The following is a 22,975-nucleotide window of genomic DNA, read 5'->3' as shown; positions in this document are numbered from 1 at the left end:
ACTACTCCATTTTACAGATGGACAATTCAGAACGAACAGGGGGACTTTACCAAGTCACACTGACAGTAAATGAAGCAGCCTGCCCGACATAATTAGAGGAGGGACTTCCACCTCCAGCAACAATATTTCTCATTGCCAAGAGCATCTTCTTGCCTAAAAGTAATGAAACATTCTTATCATCAACCAGAGGAGTTTCTTAACCTTGGGAGGGGGTGCATTTTTAAAACGTGGGTCCAATTGTAATGGAGACCACTTACCTCTGAGTTCACACATCCATAAGCCAGATGACCGTTGAGCTTTAGAATTCTACACTTTGGGGTTGCTCTGGCTTTTCCAGCAGAGCATGAAAAAGTCAAGCATAATTAGTCTAAACCCTATTAAAGTGGCTTCTGAAGCCTGGAAGACTTTCCAAACATCACAGAGTATAAGTCAAGAGTTGCCAAAGACAAAACTCAGTGGCAGGTTACATGGGTCCCTTTCCAAGAGGGAGGTGGTAGTTTACTTCCACTGATGAAGGGCAAGATCAGCAACCATGAAATAGCAGAGAACAAGGGCATCTGGCTGGTGAAGGAACCAGCTCGTCACATGACTTCTTGTTCCACACACTGACTGTTCCCATTTTCATACCACTGGTCTCTTAGTGTGTCTTTGCTCTTGTCACTTCTGAAACAGCTTCCCCCCAACCTGCTACATCTACAGGATGAAAGCATTTTCATTTAAAATAGTGCTGTCAACAGGACGCCCTCCACAGCCACAGCTTGGCAATGTGCAACCTGGAACTCTCCCAGGAAGAAGCCTCCATAGAAAGCTGATGGAGTTCCAGACACCAGGAGGCCTTGCCTATAACACAGACACAGTACCAGGAGGGTTTGGGGTGTCTGGAGGTTTCTAAAATGATGCTCCAGAGGTGAGGAGGGACTTCTGTGATCAGATAGACCAGGGTCGATGGAAACCCTAGACAGGAATCTGCCTTTGCCGTATTGCCTTTATCAGACTTCTCACCTCAAAAAACTTTACACATTGAATCTTATACTTAGATAAAAGATTTCAAAGCAAACATGTTATTACTTGCTGAAAAAAATATATATTGATTCCCGGCCACCTCTGCATTAGCATCTGTTAAACTCATTAAGCCCAACCATCAGCACTATAATTAAATTTAGGTTTACTTTTAGCTGGGGGGGAGGAGGGAAGGCTACTATAACATTTGGGCCAACAGTGATTTCCTCTTCCCAGAACTTTAATTTCCTCTGTCTTTACCTTGTCTCTGCTGGACACTAGGAAGGTCCCAAGATTATCTCTGCTAGGCAAGTATGTGCCCTGAGAAATGGCATCTATTTGAAAATCGTAATGATTGTAAATGAAACCCACCATTATCAGCTCCCAGTACCAAGTGCGTTGCTTCTCTTAGATTGAGTGTAAAGCACAGTCAACAATGAGAAAGGGAACTGAAACAGAGATCCTTTCTTCATCCTTTCTAAAATGAAATGCAGATCATGTTTATTTCAGGGGTTTTAAAAGATGTGAAAATTAAGGGTGAAACCCTGAACAAAGACTGTGTAAGGAACTTTTGCAGGGTAAGTAATAGGACCTAGGAAAGTAGTTGGAACCTTTTAAGTATTTAGTACCCATTAATTCCCCCCACTGATACTTCATTCTATAAAAGGCAATGCATACTGTGGTTTTGTCATCCACTTTCAGCAAGGGGCACTGCAAGGAAATTCTTGTGAATTTACTGTGGGAACGTGGAGAGAAATTTCTCTCAAGTTGTGGGCCTAAGAAAAACCGTTTTCCCCTTAATAACTAGTTTATTTCTTTCCTTTAGGCATTTTGAACCTTCTCCTCTTTGTTCTAGCCACTGGCAAGACTAGAGTCAAACGTGCAGCCCACCTCTGCAACAATGAATGGAACAATGTGACATGCATTTGCCATGTCCTAATCTTGCTCAGCCTTAATCTATATTCTCAGACCTAATTTTCCTTTTGTCTTGATTCTATCACCCATTTCTTTTTATTCAATTCTATTATTAAAACAAATATCTATTAAATCACCTCAAAGCCTGTTTAAAATGAAACAGCTTTTACTAGGTTGGTCTGTTAATGTTATTAATGTTAATGGTTGTCTGCGGCAGTTAGGGGGTTTGAGGTAGAAGAGACCTCTCTCTTAATAAGATCGCAGCACTATTTCAATAGCCAAGACGTGGAAGCCACCTAAATGTCCATCAACAGAGGAATGGATAAAGAAGATGTGGTACACCTATACAATGGCATATCACTCAGCCATGAAAAGGAATGAAACTGGCTCATGTGCAGAAACATGGAGGAGCCTAGAGACTATCAGGCAGAGTAAGTCAGAAAGAGAAAAACAAGTATCGTATGTAACACATGTACGTGGCGTCTAGAAAAATGGTATAGATGGACTTACTCACAGAGCAGAAATAGAGACACAGACGTGGAGCACAAATGTATGGACACCAAAGGGGGAAGGGAGGGTGGGATGGACGGGGATATTGGGATTGACATATATATGCTGCTGCTGCTGCTGCTAAGTCACTTCAGTCATGTCCGACTCTGTGCGACCCCAGAGACAGCAGCCCACCAGGCTCCCCCATCCCTGGGATTCTCCAGGCAAGAACACTGGAGTGGGTTGCCATTTCCTTCTCCAATGCATGAAAGTGAAAAGTGAAAGTGAAGTCGCTCAGTCGTGTTCGACTCTTCGCGACCCCATGGACTGCGGCCCACCGGGCTCCTCCGTCCATGGGATTTTCCAGGCAAGAGTACTGGAGTGGGGTGCCATCACCTTCTCCATATACATGCTGCTATGTATAAAATAGATAACTAGTGAGAACAGAACAGCAGAAACTAACACAACATTGTAACGCAACTAGCGTCCAATAAAAATAAAATCAAGGACAAAGCCAACATTACCCTTAGTCTAGCAAGAATTCTTTGGCCAAGTCAGACCTTACGTTAAAGCCGTCTATGATCCCTACAGTACCATAATTTGACTTAAGAACTAAGGGATCAGAAAAAATCTATTGGCGGAACGGAGTTGCCAACGGCCTGTGGAGCAACATGCCTAAATTTTATCGTGACTACTGCAACATGTGCCTCGCCCATGACTCTCCATCTGTGAGAAGGACACGCCGCAGTGGCAGGAAGCACACGGGGAAGGCGAAAGACTGCTATCAGAAGTGCACAGGAGAGCAGGCTCAGAGCCTGATTGACAAAACAGCTGCTGCATTTCAACAAGCAAAGATACCTCCTACTCCATTCTCTGCTCCTCCTCCTGCAGGGGCAATGAGCCCACCTCCCCCTAGTCTCCCGGGTCCTCCTCGCCCTGGGATGATGCCTGCACCTCACATGGGGGGCCCTCCCATGATGCCGAGGATGGGTCCCCCTCCTCCTGAGATGATGCCAGTGGGACCTGCTCCTGGAATGAGGCCGCCTATGGGAGGCCACATGCCAATGATGCCCTGGCCCCCAATGATGAGACCTCCTGCCCGTCCCATGATGGTGCCCACCCGGCCAGGAATGACCCGACCAGACAGAAAAGGAGATTGGGGAGCCTCTTTACATCAGTTTTATATTACTTGTACTTCACCAGGAGATCATGGTGCTGTGACTCGGGGTGTTTTCTAACAGCATGATAAGGAAAACTTGTTCCCCCTTCCTATCAGAGAGAGTAGTTTTAGAGGGAAGTAGTGGGACAGAAAAAACAGTTTTCATTTGTATTGTGAAATGTGAAAATAAAATTGTCAATTCTTTTAGTTAAAAAAAAAAATCTATTTGCATCCTGTGAATCACAGACTAAGTGATTTGCCAATAAATTTACCTGTTCCTGTCTAGGTCCACCCATAGAAATCATTCTCTCTTCAATATTGATCTCACTTGCTTCTTTCTCTTGAGAATATAAATGTATTCAAGTCTTCCTCATGAACAAAAGAATTCTCCTGTGATCTTACATAATATTCTAGCTGAGGCTTCCCTAGTGGCTCAGATAGTAAAGAGTCTACCTGCAATGCAGAAGACCCAGATTTGTTCCCTGGGTTGGAAAGATCCCCTGCAGAAGGGAATGGCTATCCACTCCAGTATTCTGGCCTGGAGAGTTCCATGGACAGAGGAGCCTGGCAGGCTACAGTCCATGGCATCACATGGAGTCGGACATGACTGAGCTACTAACACACACATACACACAGAACCTTCTAGCTACTGTCTGTTAGCTTTACTTTCAAAGTCAAATTTCTAGAAAGACTTATGTGACCCTTACTTTGCCCCTCTCATTCATTCAACCCATGGGAATCCCATTTCTACCCCTATCATTCCTCTGAAATTTCTTTGCCAAAAATAATCAGGGTATAAAGAGTACTCAATTCCAGCAATCAAGTCTCAGCACTCATCTTACTTAATCTTACTTAATACATACATTCAGTTTACATACTTATCACTTGTATAATATGAAACACTTGACATTGTGAACTATTTCCTCTTTCTTGAAGCACTTTACTTCCTTGGACTCTGAAATACCACTTTTTGCATGAAATTCTCCCTTCATTCCTCTGTGTCTCCTGTGTGTGTTCCTTTTGCTTTGTTTGAACTTAAAATGTTGGTGCCCCATGGGGGTTTATCCAGGGCCCTTTGCTCGTCTTTCATCCATATCCTTGACTTCAACTACTACATGTTTTCCAGGCCCATATCACTTCTGACTTATAGTCCAATCACATGGCCAAGTTTATTCCAGTTATTCCCTTGGATCTATTTGAAAAGTCTTAATGATTATAATTAAATCTAAAAGTGCCTCACATCTTAATGATCTTAGTAAAACACCACAGGAGCCTCAAACTCAGCAAGTACAAAACTGCACTCATCATCTGTCACCTAAGTCTACTCTTGTCTCCTCTAGTCCCTATTTTAATGAAGCTACCCACATTCAGCCAATTATCGCTTCTTTGTCTTGCAGTACTTTTCTCATTAGCTACACTCCAAGATTACAGTGGACAAGCAATAATTCTTTGTTTTCTTCCCTGTTTTCTGGGCATAGCAGTCATTTAATATATGCCTTAAAATGAAAAAAAGTTGCCTGATTTTCTGGCTGTACAGTCAATTGAGCAGAGAGTGAGGGAACGGGAGAACTCTCTCGACCTTGTTCTTGGGATGTGAGGCTACTCCCTTTTCCAGAGGCAAGGCATGGGTAGGACACTGAATTCTGTCCTCTTCCCAATTCTGCTGGCTTCATAATTAGTGGAAATTCCTTCCAGAGGGTGACAAAAGGTGATTTGTCTCAATCTGGGGTGCTGAAATTTTCTTTTTATCTTCTTAGTATCTTCTGGATACTTTAGTAAGACATTTTGCAGAACAGATTGCCTTAGGAGGTGCTAAGCAGATACCACTTAACATGGGAGTCCCTCATCATCATTTCAAAAACGTCTACAGGCACAGTGAAAGTGAAGACTATGTGACCCCGTTACAAAGGAAAGAACAGTCAGCTGAAACAGGCCCACAGAAGACCCAGATACTGGAATTAGAAGATAAGGAGTTTAAAATAACTATGTAAATAAGTCAGAGGATCTACAGGAAAATGTGGATATAACTGATGAAAAGATGAGAAAATTCACAGAGATATGGAGATTAGCAAAGCACCAAAAAGAAATCCTGGAACTGAAAAACAAAATACTTAAAAAATTCACTGGATGTGATTAACAGCAAATTGGACAATGCAGGGGAAAAAATGAATGTGAAAATGGATCAAGAGAAATTATCAAAATAGAAGCATGACACAAGGAAAAAGCTTTAGAAAACCATTGCTTCAATGACTTGTGGGACAATACCAAGCACTCTAAAATATGAATAATTGGGGTCCTAAAAGAAAAGGATAAAGAATGAGTGGTTAAAGTATATATGCTAAAAGTCCAAAACCCTATAGAAGAAACATCAAGAAAACTACATTTAGGTACATCACAGTCAACCTAAAAAAGATCCCTACGACAAAAACAGAAAAATTTGAACAAAATAATAATGTAGCATTGGATAATAATAACCTAATTAAAATATAAAGTAAATAACCATGAGCCTGTGCTGATATCCATAAATGATTGAATAAGCAAATAAATGGTGCGGAAACAATAAATCTCCCTACAGGAGAATTCCAAGTAAATTATCCAGTTACCCTCCCTCAAGGAGGTGGGGCACACCCTGGAAAAGGTGGGAAAGTAACTTTACCAAGAAGAAACTTGGCAAACACTACCTCGGCCACATGACCAAGGGTAACATCATCAACGTGATGAGTCACATCGATTGTTCATACCCCTGAGATGATGTGATGAGACTGGCACTTCCCCTCTGTGGTCCTCGTCCAAAAAGCCATAGCCCCACTCTAACCATGAGAAAAACATGGGACAAACCCAAATGGAGGACAACTCTATAAAATACCTGACCAGTACTCCTTGAAACTGTCATAGTGATAAAAAAACAGAAAAAGTCTGAGAAACTGTCACAGACTGGAGGAGGGGAGAGAAAGAAAATAACATCCTGAATTTGATACAGGGAACCTATGAAATACCATCTATGAATTATTTAATGGTGGAAGAGACTCCAAATGTAAATCTATTCATAAGCTTAATACCTAAGTGTAGGTGAGTTTTCTTCATCCACTGCAAGCCCAAACTTCCACTCCAATATAGGCAAACTTCAGGCAATGACACTACCTCTGATCTCCGGTTTATGCTAATCCACCCTACAGATCTTTTATTCTGTGAATCAAAAGCAGTGACAACCTGAGCTTTGAGAGTATCAAGATAGGCCTCTAGCTATCTTGATAGCTACATGGTACCTGCATCTTAGTACCACTTAGAATGTCAGGGTCTAGGGATACAGCTTTAGATGTTATAGGAGACTGTTGTGTGCTTTGGAAATGAATCAGAGCTCCATTAGGTTCCAGGGTGACATCACCAAGATGATGACATGGGAGACCTAAGCCTCCGTCTCCCAACAAAGATCAGCAATTAGACAACTATCCATGAACAAAAATAGCTCTGGGTGAGCTCAAGGGTCTACTTAAGAAACTTCAATAACACAGTGAAAGAAAAATAACCAAACAAAAGGGAAGACAATTCATTTTGTCTGCATTGACTTATTCCCCAGGCTGGCATAGTTCAGTGTTAAGGGAACTTCCCAGCTAGACAGAGTCCCCCTCACTGGGAAAGAGAGATCAGGATGAACCAACAGCTTCCCCACCATTTCAGGGCACTACATGAAGGACCCATTTGGTTTTCATCCCATCCAGAGACCAGCAAAGCTGAGATGCACAGAGACAGAGAGAAACAAGAAAGAAAATCAGAGGTTATCAATATTAGCCAGGCAGTGGGAGTAGCCAGTTTCCAGGAGCCTCCTCTGCAGACCACCCAAGCAGCTTTCCTTACTGAAAAAACCAACAGGTTCATCCTGTGTTTCTGCATCACAAAGTCCCTCCCCACTTCCTCTCCCACCCTTTCTCCCTAACCTCCCTACCCCCGCCAGAGCCCAGGAGGAACACAGGCAGCCAGTCCTACTGAGGCATGCCAGATGCCAGCCTATATCCCCAAGGATGACCAGTCCCCTGAAGCAGGCAAATTTAGACAGTGGGAGACAAGGGCCAAAGCTTTTCCATCAGCCTCAGGATTTTGGCCTTAGGAATCCTTTTATCATTCCCAAGGTAATGCATGGGGAAAATGGGAAAGTATCAAAATAAGACAGAGATACACATTTTAGAAGGAGGCCTTTAAAAAAAAGAGTTTTACACACACACACACACATACACTCCCTCCAAATCTCTGTTTCTGCAGGGCATGACACTCCTACTCTTCTTGCACTGATGCCATATGCACATCACCATAATACAATATAATGCTTCTAATTTCAAGACCTGGAGTGACTCTAACAGGAAGGCACGTGGTATAGCTGACACAGGCTGGTGGAAGACAAATCGAGAGCCGTTAAGAAATGTGTTTAATTCACGCAAATGTAATTAGGTTTGGAGAGCCATCATTTTATTAAGCAATCAAGAATCCATAACTAAACTTTATTCTGTACAGTTTAATTCTCGAACATGTATTGTTCTTAGACTATTTAACTCCCATAACAAGGAAGGAATTTGGGGGATAATTATCATCTCACATAAAAAGCCAACATAATAACATGTTTAAATTATTCTTTATGAAATCAGTCACTCTTCCCTGACTTTCAACAGTAAGAATCCCTAAATTTGTCGATCTTGTCCAAAATATATAATACCACAAGCTTCTTGCCCTGAACATTTTGTATTCCTATTAACATGACTAATATTTATAGAATCATAACTTGACATTTACACCCAGATTTTACTGATTTGCAAATACTTAGAGGTAAGTAGATTCACTAGTTATTTTTTAAACATCAAGGAACTGGCTAAAGAAATTTTTTTTAGATTTTAAATTATTTATGACCCCCACGCTTTAAATTCATATTATTAAAAATAGATAAAATTCATGTTTACCCCTTAAACACTTTTTTTCCACAACCCCCATCCTGCCCTAACTTTCTAGAAAATAAAGGCTTTATCCACATGGAACTGCCAAGTTATACCAACTAAAATGAAGAGCCTAGTTTCTGCTCTGTAGACTGCTGAACTCCAGTTCATGGCAGCAATCCTCTACCAGGAGGGTTGTTGGTGGGGAGGACGTGTAGAAGGACGAGATGCTCACTTCTTGCATTATATAGAGCCCTACGCTGTGTCTTTGTGTTGTAGGCATTGCCACTCAAAGTATTGTCTCCAGAGCAGCAGCATCATTATCATCTCCTAGGAAGCTTGTTGGGAGTGTAGACTCTCCAATCCCACCCCAGATCCACAGAATCAGGAACTGCCCTCTAACACCATTCCCGGGGGATCCACTGAACCTTCCAGTGTGAGTCTCTGAGGAAATAAACCTTTATTGTTGGTGTCATCAGCTTTAAATGCTGGACACCTCTGTCTTGGAAAATTAGGTAAGGAAAGCACTGGAAAGTTGGAGAACTTTTGTTTCTAAACCAACTTCTGTAGTTCTTCCCTAGAAGACTCATAGCTATAGGGTAGCACATCTTAATGCTCTTCAAAAGTGAGAGGCTTTGGACATGATTTCAACAAAGACAGCTAAAACAAGTGAAGTATCCAAAAAGGTTTAGCAGTACACAGCAAATACGTCTTCATGTGGTTTTGTCTGTTAGTTCTGTTTTGTTTCCTTTCTGTTCTTTGTTTTGCTTTACTTCCTTAGTGAACCCTCTTCACACTATTATCTGAAAAAATGGAGTTTCCGCTTCCTCCAGGGGGCAGACGTTTACCACTGCACTGTAGTGGTTGCGGAGGGGGCCTCAGCCACAGGCTTGTTAGTGAGAACAAATGCTTTATATTTGAAGACTATCAATTATTCAATCTAGCTTTAATACTGCAATTAGCTTGGCTAATTTTTTTTTTTGGAAAATGACTTAAGCAGTTGTAAGATGACTAGTTCAGATATTAAAAAAGCTTTTTTTTTTTTAAATGCTAACTTAATTTGAGGGGCTAAGAATCAGGCTTGAATTTTGGCCCCATGTAGGATCTCTGATGGAGAAGACACTGGCACCCCACTCCAGTACTCTTGTCTGGAAAATCCCATGGGTGGAGGAGCCTGGTGAGCTACAGTCCATGGAGTCGCTAACAGTCGGAGAGGACTGAGTGACTTCACTTTCACTTTTCACTTTCATGCATTGGAGAAGGAAATGGCAACCCACTCCAGAGTTCTTGCCTGGAGAATCCCAGGACAGGGGAGCCTGGTGGGATGCTGCCTATGGGGTCGCACAGAGTCAGACACGACTGAAGCGACTTAGCAGCAGCAGCAGCAGCAGGATCTCTGAATGCTTAAGATTCATTTAGATTCCTGTCCCCTTGTTATGTGCTTCAGACAATATTTCTTCAAACTTTCCCCTAGTACAACACTTAGCACACTTTATTAAAATTACGTAGCCAGTTATACTTGTTCCTCATAGATTGTAGCCTCCGTGAAGGCAGGAACTATGTCATATTTGTATTTGTATCACAGGGACCTAGAACAATACTTAGCACCAAGTAGATATTTAATAATTATGAGTTGAACGAATGAATAAATGAACGTAACTGACAGAGAAATAGTGGTACTCAAAGCAAAATGATAAGCAGTCTAAAAAACTTACTTCCTAAGTATGAAATACTTATATAACTAGATGGAGTATAATATCTTTAATTTAGAGCCCATTCATTCAGAACTTGTAAAATATATCAAATGCAGATAATACCACTCTAATGGCAGAAAGAGAAGAGGAACTAAAGGGCGTCTTGACGAGGGTGAAAGAGGAAAGTGAGAAAGCTGGCTAAAAACAACATTCAAAAACCTAAGATCATGGCATCAGGTCCCATCACTTCAGGGCAAACAGATGAGGAAAAAGTGAAAACAGTGACAGATTTTATTTTCTTGGGCTCCAAAATCACTGTAGACAGTGACTGAAGCCATGAAATTAAAAGACGCTTGCTCCTGGGAAGGAAAGCTATGACAAACGTAGGCAGCATGTTAAAAAAAAAGACTTTAGTTTGTCAACAAAGATCTATATAGTCAAGGCTATGCTTTTTCCAGTAGTCATGTATGGATGTGAGATCTGGGCAATAAAAAAAGCTGAACCCCAAAGAACTGATGCTCTCAAGCTGTGGTGCTGGAGAAGACTCTTGGGAGTCCCTTGGACAACAGGAGATCAAACCAGTCAATCCTAATGGAAATCAACCCTGAAAATTCATTGAAAGGACTGATGCTAAAGCTGAAGCTCCGATACTTTGGCCACTGATGCAAAGAGCTGACTCATTGGAAAAGATGCTGACGCTGGGAAAGATTGAGGGCAGGAGGCGATAGTGAAGTACAGGGAAGCCTGGCGTGCTGCTGTCCATGGGGTCGCAAAGAATCTGAAACAACTCAGCAACTGAACAACATTCAGAACTTGTAAGATATACCTTCTGATTAGATATATTTTATGCTCTTGAGATAGCTATCTGTGAAGAATAAGAGCAAACAAGATGGGACAGATTTTATTGATTTGGCAGCAGTTTAGGAAGCATTCACTTATATACTATTGATTAGTTAAATTATCACTTATGTTTAAACAGTAGTGAAATACAATGAAGTTCTGTGCACAAAAACAGAATTTTGACTAGTAAGATTCCCTCCTTTAATGAGAAGAAAATTTCACTTCTTTAAATAGGATAAAATTCTAATTCAACCTCTCCATAACTGAGCTTAGTCTTCCTCTGAGGAGTCAAATTAGGGGAATTTTTATTATAGGTAATAAGAAAAATGACATTTTTCAATGTGAAGCAAACACACACTTTGGTACCTTGTGGAACCGAAGCTTCTCCTTAGTAAGTTCATGGTAAACTCATAACAACTGTCAACACTCGTGTCATATTTTGGAGCCTTGCACGCCAATGACCAGAATGTGTGTACAAACAAAACCTGTCAAGGTCTTTCCTGGAAATGTGAAGTACGTTTTTGTAAGACTTTAAAACTTTTATCCTTTGAGAGTTAGAATCCCAGCTGAAAATAGATGGCACACTCAAACTGGATAACTGAAGTGAGCTTAATAAAGGGACTGCTTTACAGAGACATGGTCAGAGTGAAGAAAAACCAACAGGGATGGTGAAGCACCAAAGGCTAAGAAAGTAGGGAAGCCGGGGAGGGGACTTGGCGGGGGTGGGGTGAAGAGGGGTGTCAGAACCGGAAGAGAACTAGAGCTACAGATGTGGGACAGGCTGCAGGCAGCGGCTGTGGCCTTCAGAAAAGAAAAGCAGCTACTGCCAACCCACTTCCTTACAAGAAAGGACATGATGCAATAAATGCTTTGACCTCACTCTCCTTCTACCCTGCTCATGTCTCCCCTTGATCCAATCCAACAGGAAACCAAAGGGCAGGAGAGCCTGACTGATGCAGACCACAGAGGCCAGCCTCCTAGGGCACAAATCAGTGTGGGAAGAGGAGACAGCAGATTTGATGGGCAAGATGAAGAATATCCACCAAGTATACCCTTTCCACGGAGAAGGCGACGGCACCCCACACCAGTCATCTTGCCTGGAAAATCCCATGGACAGAGGAGCCTGGTAGGCTGCAGTCCATGGGGTCGCTAAGAATCGGACACGACTGAGCGACTTCACTTTCACGCATTGGAGAAGGAAATGGCAACCCACTCCAGTGTTCTTGCCCGGAGAATCCCAAGGGTGGCAGAGCCTGGTGGGCTTCAGTCTATGGGGTTGCACAGAGTCGGACATGACTTAGCAGCAGCAGCATACCCTTTCCAAAGCTCTTCCACTGCAAAGTATCTATAATATCATTCACGAACTTACTATGACATAGACATTCCTAAGAATTCATTGGAAAAAGATGTATGATTTTCTAATAACAATGACATTTGGTAGTTTCCAATATTATTTTCATAGGAACACAAGATTCATTGATTCATTCAAAGATATGGTAAAGGCAAGTTTTCTATCTGCAGGAAACCTGCTGAAAGGAACTAAAAGAATGAAAAATCATAAATAAAAATTGATCTACTATGAAGCTAGCAAAGAGCTAGGATTCTCAAGTCGCAGATTATAAGAATTATCTGCCAAAAAGAGACAATTTTTAAAAGTTTTTTTATTTTGTATTGGCATATAGCAGATTAACAGTGTTGTAATAGCTTCAGGTGAACAACAAAGGGACTCAGCCAAACATATACATGTATCCGTTCTCTTCCAAATCTCTCTTCCATCCAGGCCACCACATAAGTGGTGGAATTGAGTGGAGTTCCATATGCTATACAATAGGTTTTTGTTGGTTACCCATTTTAAATATAGCAATGTGTCCTAACTATCCCTTCCCCCTGGCAACTATAAGTTCATTTTCTAAGTCTATGAGTCTCAAAAAGAGGATAATTTTTATTAAATCAACAGACAACCCTAAAAGGTGATCTCTACCTCTGTACATCTCAGAAGGTTTTAATATTTCTTTTGTAACTAAGGAGACAGTCCAGAGAGGCCCAGTGTTGGAATGGTGGGATGTGATGTGGAGGTCACGGGGACATGGGGAACATCTGTGTGGAGGGGCTGGTTCCACACCGGAGTAGTGCAAGAAGTGACACCGAGCCCTCTATCTTCATTATCTATGAAAGCTTGAAAACTTAAAAACTAAACACAGACAACTAGTCTGGAGGCAAGAGATGTAAGAAAGAAAATAACAATTACCTTTGAAGATGACTTGCCCCCTCCCCTTTGTCTGGGATGCTAAACAGAGTCAATTACGCAATGATAAATAAGCACCAAGCAGCTGTCTGTCTCCCCACCCCAACCCACAGACACACACACACACACACACACACACAAGTAAGCTGAGATGTGCGATGTGTGTGAGTGATGTGTTCACTCACTGCAAGGTATTTTTAGACCAGAAAACATTGTAGAGTTGTACGAAATGTTTACGAGACAAAACATCTCATCTAAAGTCATTGTGTTCCCCCAAACACTGCCCTATCCTTGTCACTTATTCTTGGACAAATAGCAGTTTTGGCTAGAATTACCTGCATTTGGAAATGAATAATAAATAAAAATTTATCAACGTGCATAGATTCTATATATTTAACTATTATTTAAAAAAAAAAAGGAAAGGAAAGATTTACAAGCAAAAGGCAGGTACATGTATTTCAGAAAGTGACACAAGAAATGGATGAAATTTTCAGATAAACTCTTCTCCACATATTCAAAGAAATTAAGCAACATATAAACGTTTAAAAAAAAATAAGTGCAAAATGGACTGGCAGAGCCAGAAAATGAAGAGAACAACAAAACCATTAAGGAAGTGAAAGCTACATTAAAATGAGTAAGGACTAAACAAATACTGCTAAAAAACAGTTACCTAGGGGATAGATTTTAAAATGTCACAAGAACTCATGGGAAAGTCAGGGGGAAAAAATGAAAGTGATTCAAAACAGTTATGATGGCAAGGAGTGAGTAACAGATGCACCTGCAGCAGATAACAGAATAAATTTTTTAATTGCAGGCTAGGAAGAAAATCCCTTTACAAAAAATAAAGGAAAATATGGATCTTCAGCAGAGAAGGCAATGGCACCCCACTCCAGTACTCTTGCCTGGAAAATCCCATGGACGGAGGAGCCTGGTAGGCTACAGTCCATGGGGTCGCTGGGAGTCGGACACGACTGAGCGACTTCACTTTCACCTTTCACTTGCAAGCATTGGAGAAGGAAATGGCAACCCACTCCAGTGTTCTTGCCTGGAGAATCCCAGGGACGGGGGAGCCTGGTGGGCTGCCGTCTCTGGGGTTGCACAGTGTCGGACACGACTGAAGCAACTTAGCAGCAGCAGCAGCATGGATCTTCAGATCAAAGGAACATACCATTTTCTAAGAAAAACTGACACAGTGACTTATAGTGAGAAATATCACCAAAAAAGTTGCTAAACTTTGATGTTTAAAAATATTTCTATCAGCATCAAGGCAAAAAATATGAAATTGCCAGAGGAATTAACCAGGCTAGCCTCTGACTTCACCAGATCAACAGTCAAGGTCAGAACACAATGGAAAAATCTTATAGAATTATGGGGGGTGGGGGGAGGAATATGGTTGTATAATTTTATGCATTCAGTTTGTTTGTTCATAAAAGCCACAGAAAGACTTTCAGGATATAACACCCTTGAGCCCTTCTAGAAAACAAAACCTTCCAACTGAACACTTAATCAATACAAAATGCTCAGGAAAGAGGATGCCATTGGTGAAAGGGCTGATGGTGATCTGCACTCTGTTTAGATCCAAGATGAAAACGAAGCCCACAAAGCAGGATTCTGCCTCAGGACCTTTGCAACTTGTCTCCTTCTACAATGGGTCAAGCTCTCACTTTGTTCAAGTCTCTATTCAACTCACCAACTCAGAAATCTGTTTCCTGACTGCTCTGTCAAAAGTAACCCTCCCTTAGGGGTGGGAAGGAACGGATTGGGAGTTCGGGATTAGCAGATGCAAGCTATTATATATAGAACGGATAAACAACAGGGTCCTACTGTATAGCACAGGGAACAATATTCAATATCCTGTGATAAATCATAATGGGAAAGAATACAAAAAAGAAGATATACATACATATATATGTATAACTGAGTCATTTTGCTGACCAGCAGAAATTAATTCAACAGTGTAAATCAACTATATTTCAATTAAAAAAAAAAAAAGTAACCTGCTCTAATCAGCTTCCAATCTCCTACTGGGTTTTACTTTTATTCTTAACATTTATCACTTCCTGACATTAACATTTATATACATGTCCTCCACGATTAAATAGAAGCTCCGTGAGGAGATGATCTGGCTCAGCTTTGTTCACTGTTGTAATCTCAGCACTTAGAACAGAGACTCGTACATAAAGAAAACTCAATTAAGTGAACTATGAGAATTATATTCACAGTTCAAAACTGCAAATGTTCAAAACTTTGAAAAGGTAAAACTCACAATATAACTGCGACAAATGGTAAATAACAAGTGATGGTCTCTCATTTCCTCAGCTGTCAGAGTAAAGAACCTATCAAGTCTAAACTGGACACACTCTAGCAATTTAAAGAGTTCCCATGCTCTGTTCTCTTTGCCTTTTGGCTCCCAGACTGTTCTAGAGAAGTGTCTGGCACAACCTTTAGGTGTGGAATCAAATTAGTATCTACAGTTCATGCCCACAAACACCCCGATCTTCCAATTGACCAAAGAAGGAGGGCAGCCAATTACAATCACCTAGGACCCTCTGGGCTTGTGATAGAGATTTTTTCCCCTCATTTTAACTAAGATGCTCTTGTTTTATTAAAACCAATCATTCTCATGAATAAATGATTTTGCTTTTATTTTAACTCAGTGTCATTTTAAATAGTGACCTTGGCTTACTCAAAACGATCAGCTATGGGCACATAACAGTCTAGCTTTTAAAACTGATAATCTCTTCTCCAGTTGCAGACATTTAAAGCATTCTCATACTTGGCTATGACACATTCATTTTATAAACTTTTTATTTTATATTGGAGTAGAACTGATTAACAATGTTGTGATAGTTTCAGGTGGACAGCAAAAGGAACTCAGCCATGCATATACATGTATCCATTCTCCCCCAGACTTCCCTCTCATCCAGGATGCCACACAACACAGAGTAGAGCTCCCTGTGCTATACAGTAGGGCCTTGTTGGTCACCTTCAGAAGGAAAGGTGCCGAAAGTTCTTTGGTGGCTCCACACACTTAGCCATCTCTGAACCATCATCCCCTCACTGCAGAACTCCAGCCACAGTTCTTCCAACTTGCTGAGGTCTCTCCTGTCTCAGGGCCTCAGCACATGCTGTTTTCTCAGCCCAGAGTGCTTCTTCCATCTACTCTTTAGCCAGCCAATTCCTACATTAGATTCTCCTTTAGATGTCACATTACATTTCAGTTCCTCAGTGGGGCTTTGCTAACCCCCTCAGTTCAGTTCAGTCACTCAGTCGTGTCCGACTCTTTGCGACCCCATGGATCGCAGCACGCCAGGCCTCCCTGTCTATCACCAACTCCCGGAGTTCACTCAGACTCACATCTGTCGAGTCAGTGATGCCATCCAGCCATCTCATCCTCTGTCATCCCCTCCTTCTCCTGCCCCCAATCCCAACCCCCTAACCTATATCCTCATCATTTTCTCTGTGTTTTTTCCTCCATGGCATTTATTGCACTTTACCAGTCAATTCTAAAGGAAATCAACCCTGAATATTCATTGGAAGGACTGATGCTGAAGCTCCAATACTTTGGCCCCCTGATGCGAAGAGCTGACTCATTAGAAAAGACCCTGATGCTGGGAAAGATTGAAGGCAGGAGGACAGCAGATTGAAAGATTGAAGGGGACAGCAGAGGATGAGATGGTTGGATGGCATCACCGACTCAATGGACATGAGTTTAAGCAAGTTCTGGGAGTTGGTGATGGACAGGGAAGCCTGGTGTGCTACAGTCCATGGGGTCGCAAAGAATCAGACCCCAGTGACTGAACAACAACATAGATTCATTTGTGTTTACTGGTTTAACATCTATCCCTTCATTAGACAATGAACTCCAGGCAATAAGAATCATGACTGTTTCACTGACCAGTGCTAACCTCCACAAATACTTGTTGGTTAAATGAAAAAATAAAAGAAAAACATGAATTTCATTCCCTCTTTTAGTATTTTTTTTTCCATAAACCTGAATTGGACACAGTAAGAAAGGAGAATTGAGTCCTTATCTCACCCACATTTAAGGCAAGCTGTCCTATCTAGGATGAATTTTGGAGCTGGTTTAGATTGAGGGGAAGGACAGGAAGTGGCAGGTGGGAAGATTCAAGTTAGGACCAAAAAAAGGTGGTATTCTGAAAGGGGAAGTAAAGAGTTAAAAAGCAAATCATACTAATGACGCAAAGGGAGTGAGGCAAAGAACAGATAAACAGTTGGAAATTGCGGGAGGTTAACTGGGAGGTAAGGAGGGCTTTGGAACGTCACAGGGGAAGGGGAAAGCCAGGGCCAGGCCCATGGGGAGGAGGAGGCTGGATGAGGCCCCAGTTGGGATCCCACGGAGGGAGCAGAAGGGTATAATGAGAAAACTCTTTGTTTTCAAGGAGTTCCAGGTGGGAGACAGGCACACCTGGAACTAAGCTTAGTGGGAGATGGAGAGGAAATAGAGGGAAGGTCTGAGGAGGTAAATGGACAGATCCTTATACAGTTACTAAACTCTCACCTCTAAGCCTGGCAGATGTGTTATATACATTAGAGTGTTAATATTAATGTGAAATCATAAAGATGAAAATTACTCCCCTAGCAAATAACTAGACCTACATTCAATCTCTTAAAACAGACAATCTCTGGGTCAGAAAACAGCCATGATAATGGCAAGGTGGCCAGTTTCTGCTCTGTATCCCCAAGCCTGCTGTGTCTTCTGGTTGTCTGCATCTACAGTGGTATCTTAAAACTGTGCTACTCTCAGTTGCCCTTGGGAGAGTGTGTTTCTTTAGCAATTGTCTGAAAAACAAAGCTAGGTGCCAACCTGAGACTCCATCAGATGTCAGTGGAAAATGCTGGAGACCATAGTAGTAATAATAATATTGATAATCGATGCTATTGAGTTTAGTTTGTGCTAGGTTCTGTTCTAAAAAACTTGGTATGCACCAAAGGGCTTAATCTTCACAAAAGTCACATAAAAGTGTTGTTATTATTACCATTTGTTTCCAGAAATGAGGCCCAGAGAGACTAATGTCATGGCAGCAAAGTGTAAAAGGACTCAAACCCTGCAAACTGACTCCGGAGCCTTGATCATTAGCTGCTTAAATCTGCATATACCTTACAATTGACAGAGCCCTTTAGCACAGAAAGAAACATCTGATCCTCTCAATACTTCAAAATGAGTAAGGAACATCTTTACCTCCATTGTATAAATAGGGAAACTGAGGCTCAGAGACATCAAATTACTGGTGTAGGAAATCAACAGCACAAGGACCAGCCAACGCAGAGGCTGAAATCTACAACTCCTCATTGCTAAAATGCCACACCATCCCTCACTTCTGCGTTAGCAGCCTTGTTGGTGAGGATTAAATTGCATCTGCACAATCAGATATGAAAGGACGGAGGGAACATACTAGCTGCATCTGGGGTTTATTGGGTTTGGCATGAAAGCCCTAGTACCTGAAAACAGGACATTATCTCCGGGCTGAAATATGATTTCATACAGCGTCAGTGTCAGGGAGTATCCGTGGGAAGAAAACGGGAGGAGAAGCTGACCAAGTGAGCCGGTATCTAATAGCTGGCTCCCAAAATGACTCTTTCTTGGCGCCTGTCGCCTCTCAGAGTGGCTCTGCTGCGGCAGCAGCCTGGAAGAGTGACCAAAAAACAACGCAGGGAGGCCAAGAGAGAGGAGAGAGGAATCCCAGTCCGCACCTCCACCCAAGACCTTCATTGTGTCTTTGCTGGTTAACGCCCCTCTTGCCTTCGTGCCCTCTTCCCCATGCCTCCCATGCGGTGCCCACGGTGCCAAACGTTGTAATTCAACCCTCGGCTGCTGGTCCTACTGTTCTGTCTCCTTTCTCAATTACTCCAGGAACAAATCAATTATTTGGGGGTCCTCATGGTTTCCAGTAGCCGGGGCACTGCAGCCCTGGCTCATATTCCCCACTAACTCATCATGCTTCCATTACACGCTTCATATCAAGCTACATTTGCTTCTGATCCGCAGTGACCCCCTCCCCCCTACACACACTCCTTTTTTTTTTTTTTGACTGCAGTCCAATAATGCTGACAAGGTTAGGAATCGGAAGTAATGGCTATTGCGGCCAACTCCCTGAGTGGCAGAAGCTTGGGGCAGGGACGGGAAAGCCTAGAACGTGCCTCCCTCTTCAGCAACATCGTCCCCTCCCGAGGCCCTGCTGGCCAAGGGGCAGCGGCCAAAACCACGCATCCCAGGTCTGGCACCCCTTGGCTCCTGCCTCCCCGGCTGCTGCTATAGAAACGCCAGGCGTACACACGGGGCTGAAATTAAACACCCATCCTGGACCGGGACCCAAGCCGGGATCAGCCGGCTGCCTCGGTCGCCATAGCAACATGCGGAGGGGAAGGCAGCTAAAGGCGCGCGCGGCGCGGGTATACTCACTCCATCGCGGGGCTCTGGGCTGCTGCGGGGTTTTCCGGCGCTGCTCGCCTCTGCCGGAGCCGGGCGCTCTGGTCGCGCCGCGCGCGCGAGGTGGAGCCGGGAGCGTCCCCCCTCCCCACCCGCAATTCCTCCTCCCCTTGAGGGTTGAAAGTGAACGCTCAGGCTCTCTCAGCTCCCAGCCTGCGAATAAAACGGGAAGCAATTGGATAATGTTGTTCGCTGGGCGCTAGACAAGCCACTCCACTTAAGTGTTTGGGGAGGGAGCGCGCCGGCAGCTGCGCGCCGGGCGGTGTGGCCACCAGCGCGCAGGGCCCGGGCGCCCGAGGCGCCAGGTGCGCCAGCGGCTCCCCTGGGACGGGCGGCGCTGCCCCGAGACGCCGGGAACCGATGGGAGGCGGGAGATGTGCGGCTGTGGCGAGTGGCACAGCCCAGAGGGTGCAGGGAAACGATTGAGTCATTGGCAAGGTTGCAGCTCTTGCGGCTTGGAAGTTGCAAGAGAACGAAGCGCCTGGCCTCTGCAACTAGCAAGTACTGCCCACAACAGACTGGCACAGGTTCGAAAACGCCATTGTGCCAGCTCAGCGGCCATTCAGTTTGGGTTTCCCAAGGAAAACTCCAGTTGCGCTGCGGCGCGTTAATGCGGTGTTCCATCACACTGGCCATCCCACGCCCTTCTTACCACTCCACGTTCCGCGTATTCCCGCCTGCCAGAAAGATATTGCCCAGAGTTACCTTCCCTAGTTGGTCCTTTGAAAACAACAGATAGACTGAACATTGTTTCCCAAATTACCACGGCCCAAACCCAGAGTCCTAATCCTCTCCGGGAATATATTCCCTTCCTACAATCCTTCTGAGAATCCTCTACTCCTAATGGTTTCCCAAGTGGGAACCTGGCTCCCATCCAGGGGTCTTGCACCTGCTGCAGTGAAGAGTGGATGAGACAAGCTTCAAGCTTTCATTGCATCTTACTTCGGGATCCCTCTGCGAGCAGGTGTCTGCTAGGTGCTGGAGATGCAGCCCTAAGCTTAGCCATCTCAGTCCTTGTCTTGGTGAAGCTCAGACTAATGTAGAAGGACAAAGTACAGAGAAAGAAAAATAAATAAATAAACAGATCATCATAGGCTGAAGATATTGCTATAAAAATTAAGCAGTAAAATGTTGTGATGAATGTCTTAATATTAATTTATGGGGCTTCCCTGGTGGCTCAGTGGTAAAGAATCTACCTGCCAATGCAGAAGACATGGGTTTGATCCCTGGTCTGGAAAGATTCCACATGCTGCGGAGCAACAAAGCCCCAGAGCCACAACTATTGAGCTTGTGCTCTGGAGCCCGGGAACCGGAACCGCAATTACTGAGCCCACCTGCTGTAACTAGCGAAGCCTGCTGTGCCCTAGAACCGGTGCTCTCCAATGAGAAGCCACTGCAATGAGAAGGCCACACACAGCCCCCACTTGCCACAACTAGAGAAAAGCCCACACGGCAATGAAGACACAGCACAGCCAAAAAATAATTATAAAAAATAATAAAATTAATTTATGATGATACAGAGCTCTTGAATTTACTAAAAAGCATTGAACTGTACATTCTAGATGAATTTTATGGTATATAAACTATATCTTATTTTGGCAGTTTAAAAAAAATATTCTGATGGAGACTCAAAGGGAAGTACCCCTCCACAACCCACCCTTTAAAGGACTGGCCTGAGAAGGGGAAGGTTGGGAAATGCAAACCACAGCGGGAAGGGCATTCTAAGCAGCCACCAACTTGTTTGGTGGCTCTAGACTAGACAGGGAAGAGCTCTACACACTCAAGAGACTGAAAAGAAACCAGCACAAAGTGTTCTGCATAGATTCACTCCCTTCCTTTCCCTCTGGAAAGTGAGCCCCACAGTCAAACCCAGTGATGACTCACAGAGACATTTTGTGGAAAGAGATCCTAGATCTTCTCCAGGTTTCCATTCAGAGGATCCAGGGTGAATCTGGAGATCAGAAAACCCTTCCTCAGCCCACGTCCCTCTGCAGCTACCTTCCTATGTTTACTCTTCTGCTTCATAGTCAAGCCTCTTGAAAGGGTTGCTCATACTCACCACCTTTACATCCTTTCCTCGTATTTACTCCCTGTAGCCTATAGAATCGGAGAAGGCAATGGCACCCCACTCCAGTACTCTTGCCTGGAAAATCCCATGGGCGGAGGAGCCTGGTAGGTTGCAGTCCATGGGGTCGCACAGAGTCGGACACGACTGAGCAACTTCACTTTCACTTTCATGCATTGGAGAAGGAAATGGCAACCCACTCCAGTGTTCTTGCCTGCAGAATCCCAGGGACGGGGGAGCCTGGTGGGCTGCCGTCTATGGGGTCGCACAGAGTCGGACACGACTGAAGCAACTTAGCAGCAGCAGCCTATAGAATTAAGTTCATCTGTGAGGAATCAAGAGGCTTAATCAGGAAACAGATTTGTTCTTCTACCTCTTATAACTTTAGAGACTTGGATCAGTTTAGCAGCTCTCAACGGAGAAGGCGATGGCACCCCACTCCAGTACTCTTGCATGGAAAATCCCATGGATGGAGGAGCCTGGTAGGCTGCAGTCCATGGGGTTGCTAAGAGTAGGATACGACTGAGCAACTTCACTTTCACTTTTCACTCTCATGCTTTGGAGAAGGAAATGGCAACCCACTCCAGTGTTCTTGCCTGGAGAATCCCAGGGACGGGGGAGCCTGGTGGGCTGCCGTCTATGGGGTCACACAGAGTCGGACACGACTGAAGCAGCAGCAGCAGCAGCTCTCAAAGAGCTGAGACCCAGCCTCCCCCAAAATGTTGCTCTTTTACTTGTGGTGTCCCTTCCTAAAGTCATTTCTCATGAGCCAAGTTACTTTGCTGCTTAGACTCCAGCCATCATGTCTGCATTCCATTTTCAAGCACAAACAGTAGAAAAGGCAAAGGAAGCCTGTCAACTTTCTTTTAAGGAAGGCTCCCAGAAACTGCCTCAGGACACTTTCATTTACATCTCTTTGGCCAGAATTCATTCACAGGACTTTATTCAGTTTCCAGGGAGCCTGGGTGGAGCAGTCTTCAGTCTGTATAGTCATGAATATTGCTGAAAGTCAGAGACTCCATGCCCAGGAAAGAAGAGGGAAGTGGGACAACCAACCATCTTTGCCAAACTCCTCAGTCCTCAGTCCTCAGCTTCTGCCTCATCACAGACACTGCTCCCCCTAGAGTCACCAAGGTTGACTGCAATGCACATCTCTCCATCCTCTTCCCATGTGACTCTGGACCAGGGTTTGACATTTT

The 22,975-nt window shown here is 43.6% G+C and overlaps 2 protein-coding genes across 2 annotated transcripts in view; one reads left to right on the top strand and one right to left on the bottom strand.

Annotated features, from left to right (window-relative positions):
- The window catches only part of PALM2AKAP2 (PALM2 and AKAP2 fusion), a 512,284-nt gene extending 492,457 nt beyond the window's left edge, over window positions 1-19,827 (bottom strand). The window contains exon 1 of the mRNA XM_055579286.1: window positions 19,685-19,827. Within this exon, the coding sequence (XP_055435261.1) occupies window positions 19,685-19,689 (5 nt within the window). The 5' untranslated portion in view covers window positions 19,690-19,827. The remainder of the gene's footprint in view (window positions 1-19,684) is intronic.
- On the top strand, window positions 3,075-3,783 carry LOC129650628 (U1 small nuclear ribonucleoprotein C-like). The gene has a single exon (XM_055579289.1). The coding sequence runs from the start codon at window positions 3,075-3,077 to the stop codon at window positions 3,639-3,641; it is 567 nt and encodes a 188-aa protein (XP_055435264.1). The 3' UTR covers window positions 3,642-3,783.
- Window positions 19,828-22,975: the final 3,148 nt, after the last annotated feature.

This window comes from Bubalus kerabau, chromosome 4 (genome assembly GCF_029407905.1).
Source record: "Bubalus kerabau isolate K-KA32 ecotype Philippines breed swamp buffalo chromosome 4, PCC_UOA_SB_1v2, whole genome shotgun sequence".
Classification (NCBI taxonomy): domain Eukaryota; kingdom Metazoa; phylum Chordata; class Mammalia; order Artiodactyla; family Bovidae; genus Bubalus; species Bubalus kerabau.
Note: the sequence above shows the minus strand (reverse complement) of the source record. Positions and strands in the feature narration are given on the sequence as shown.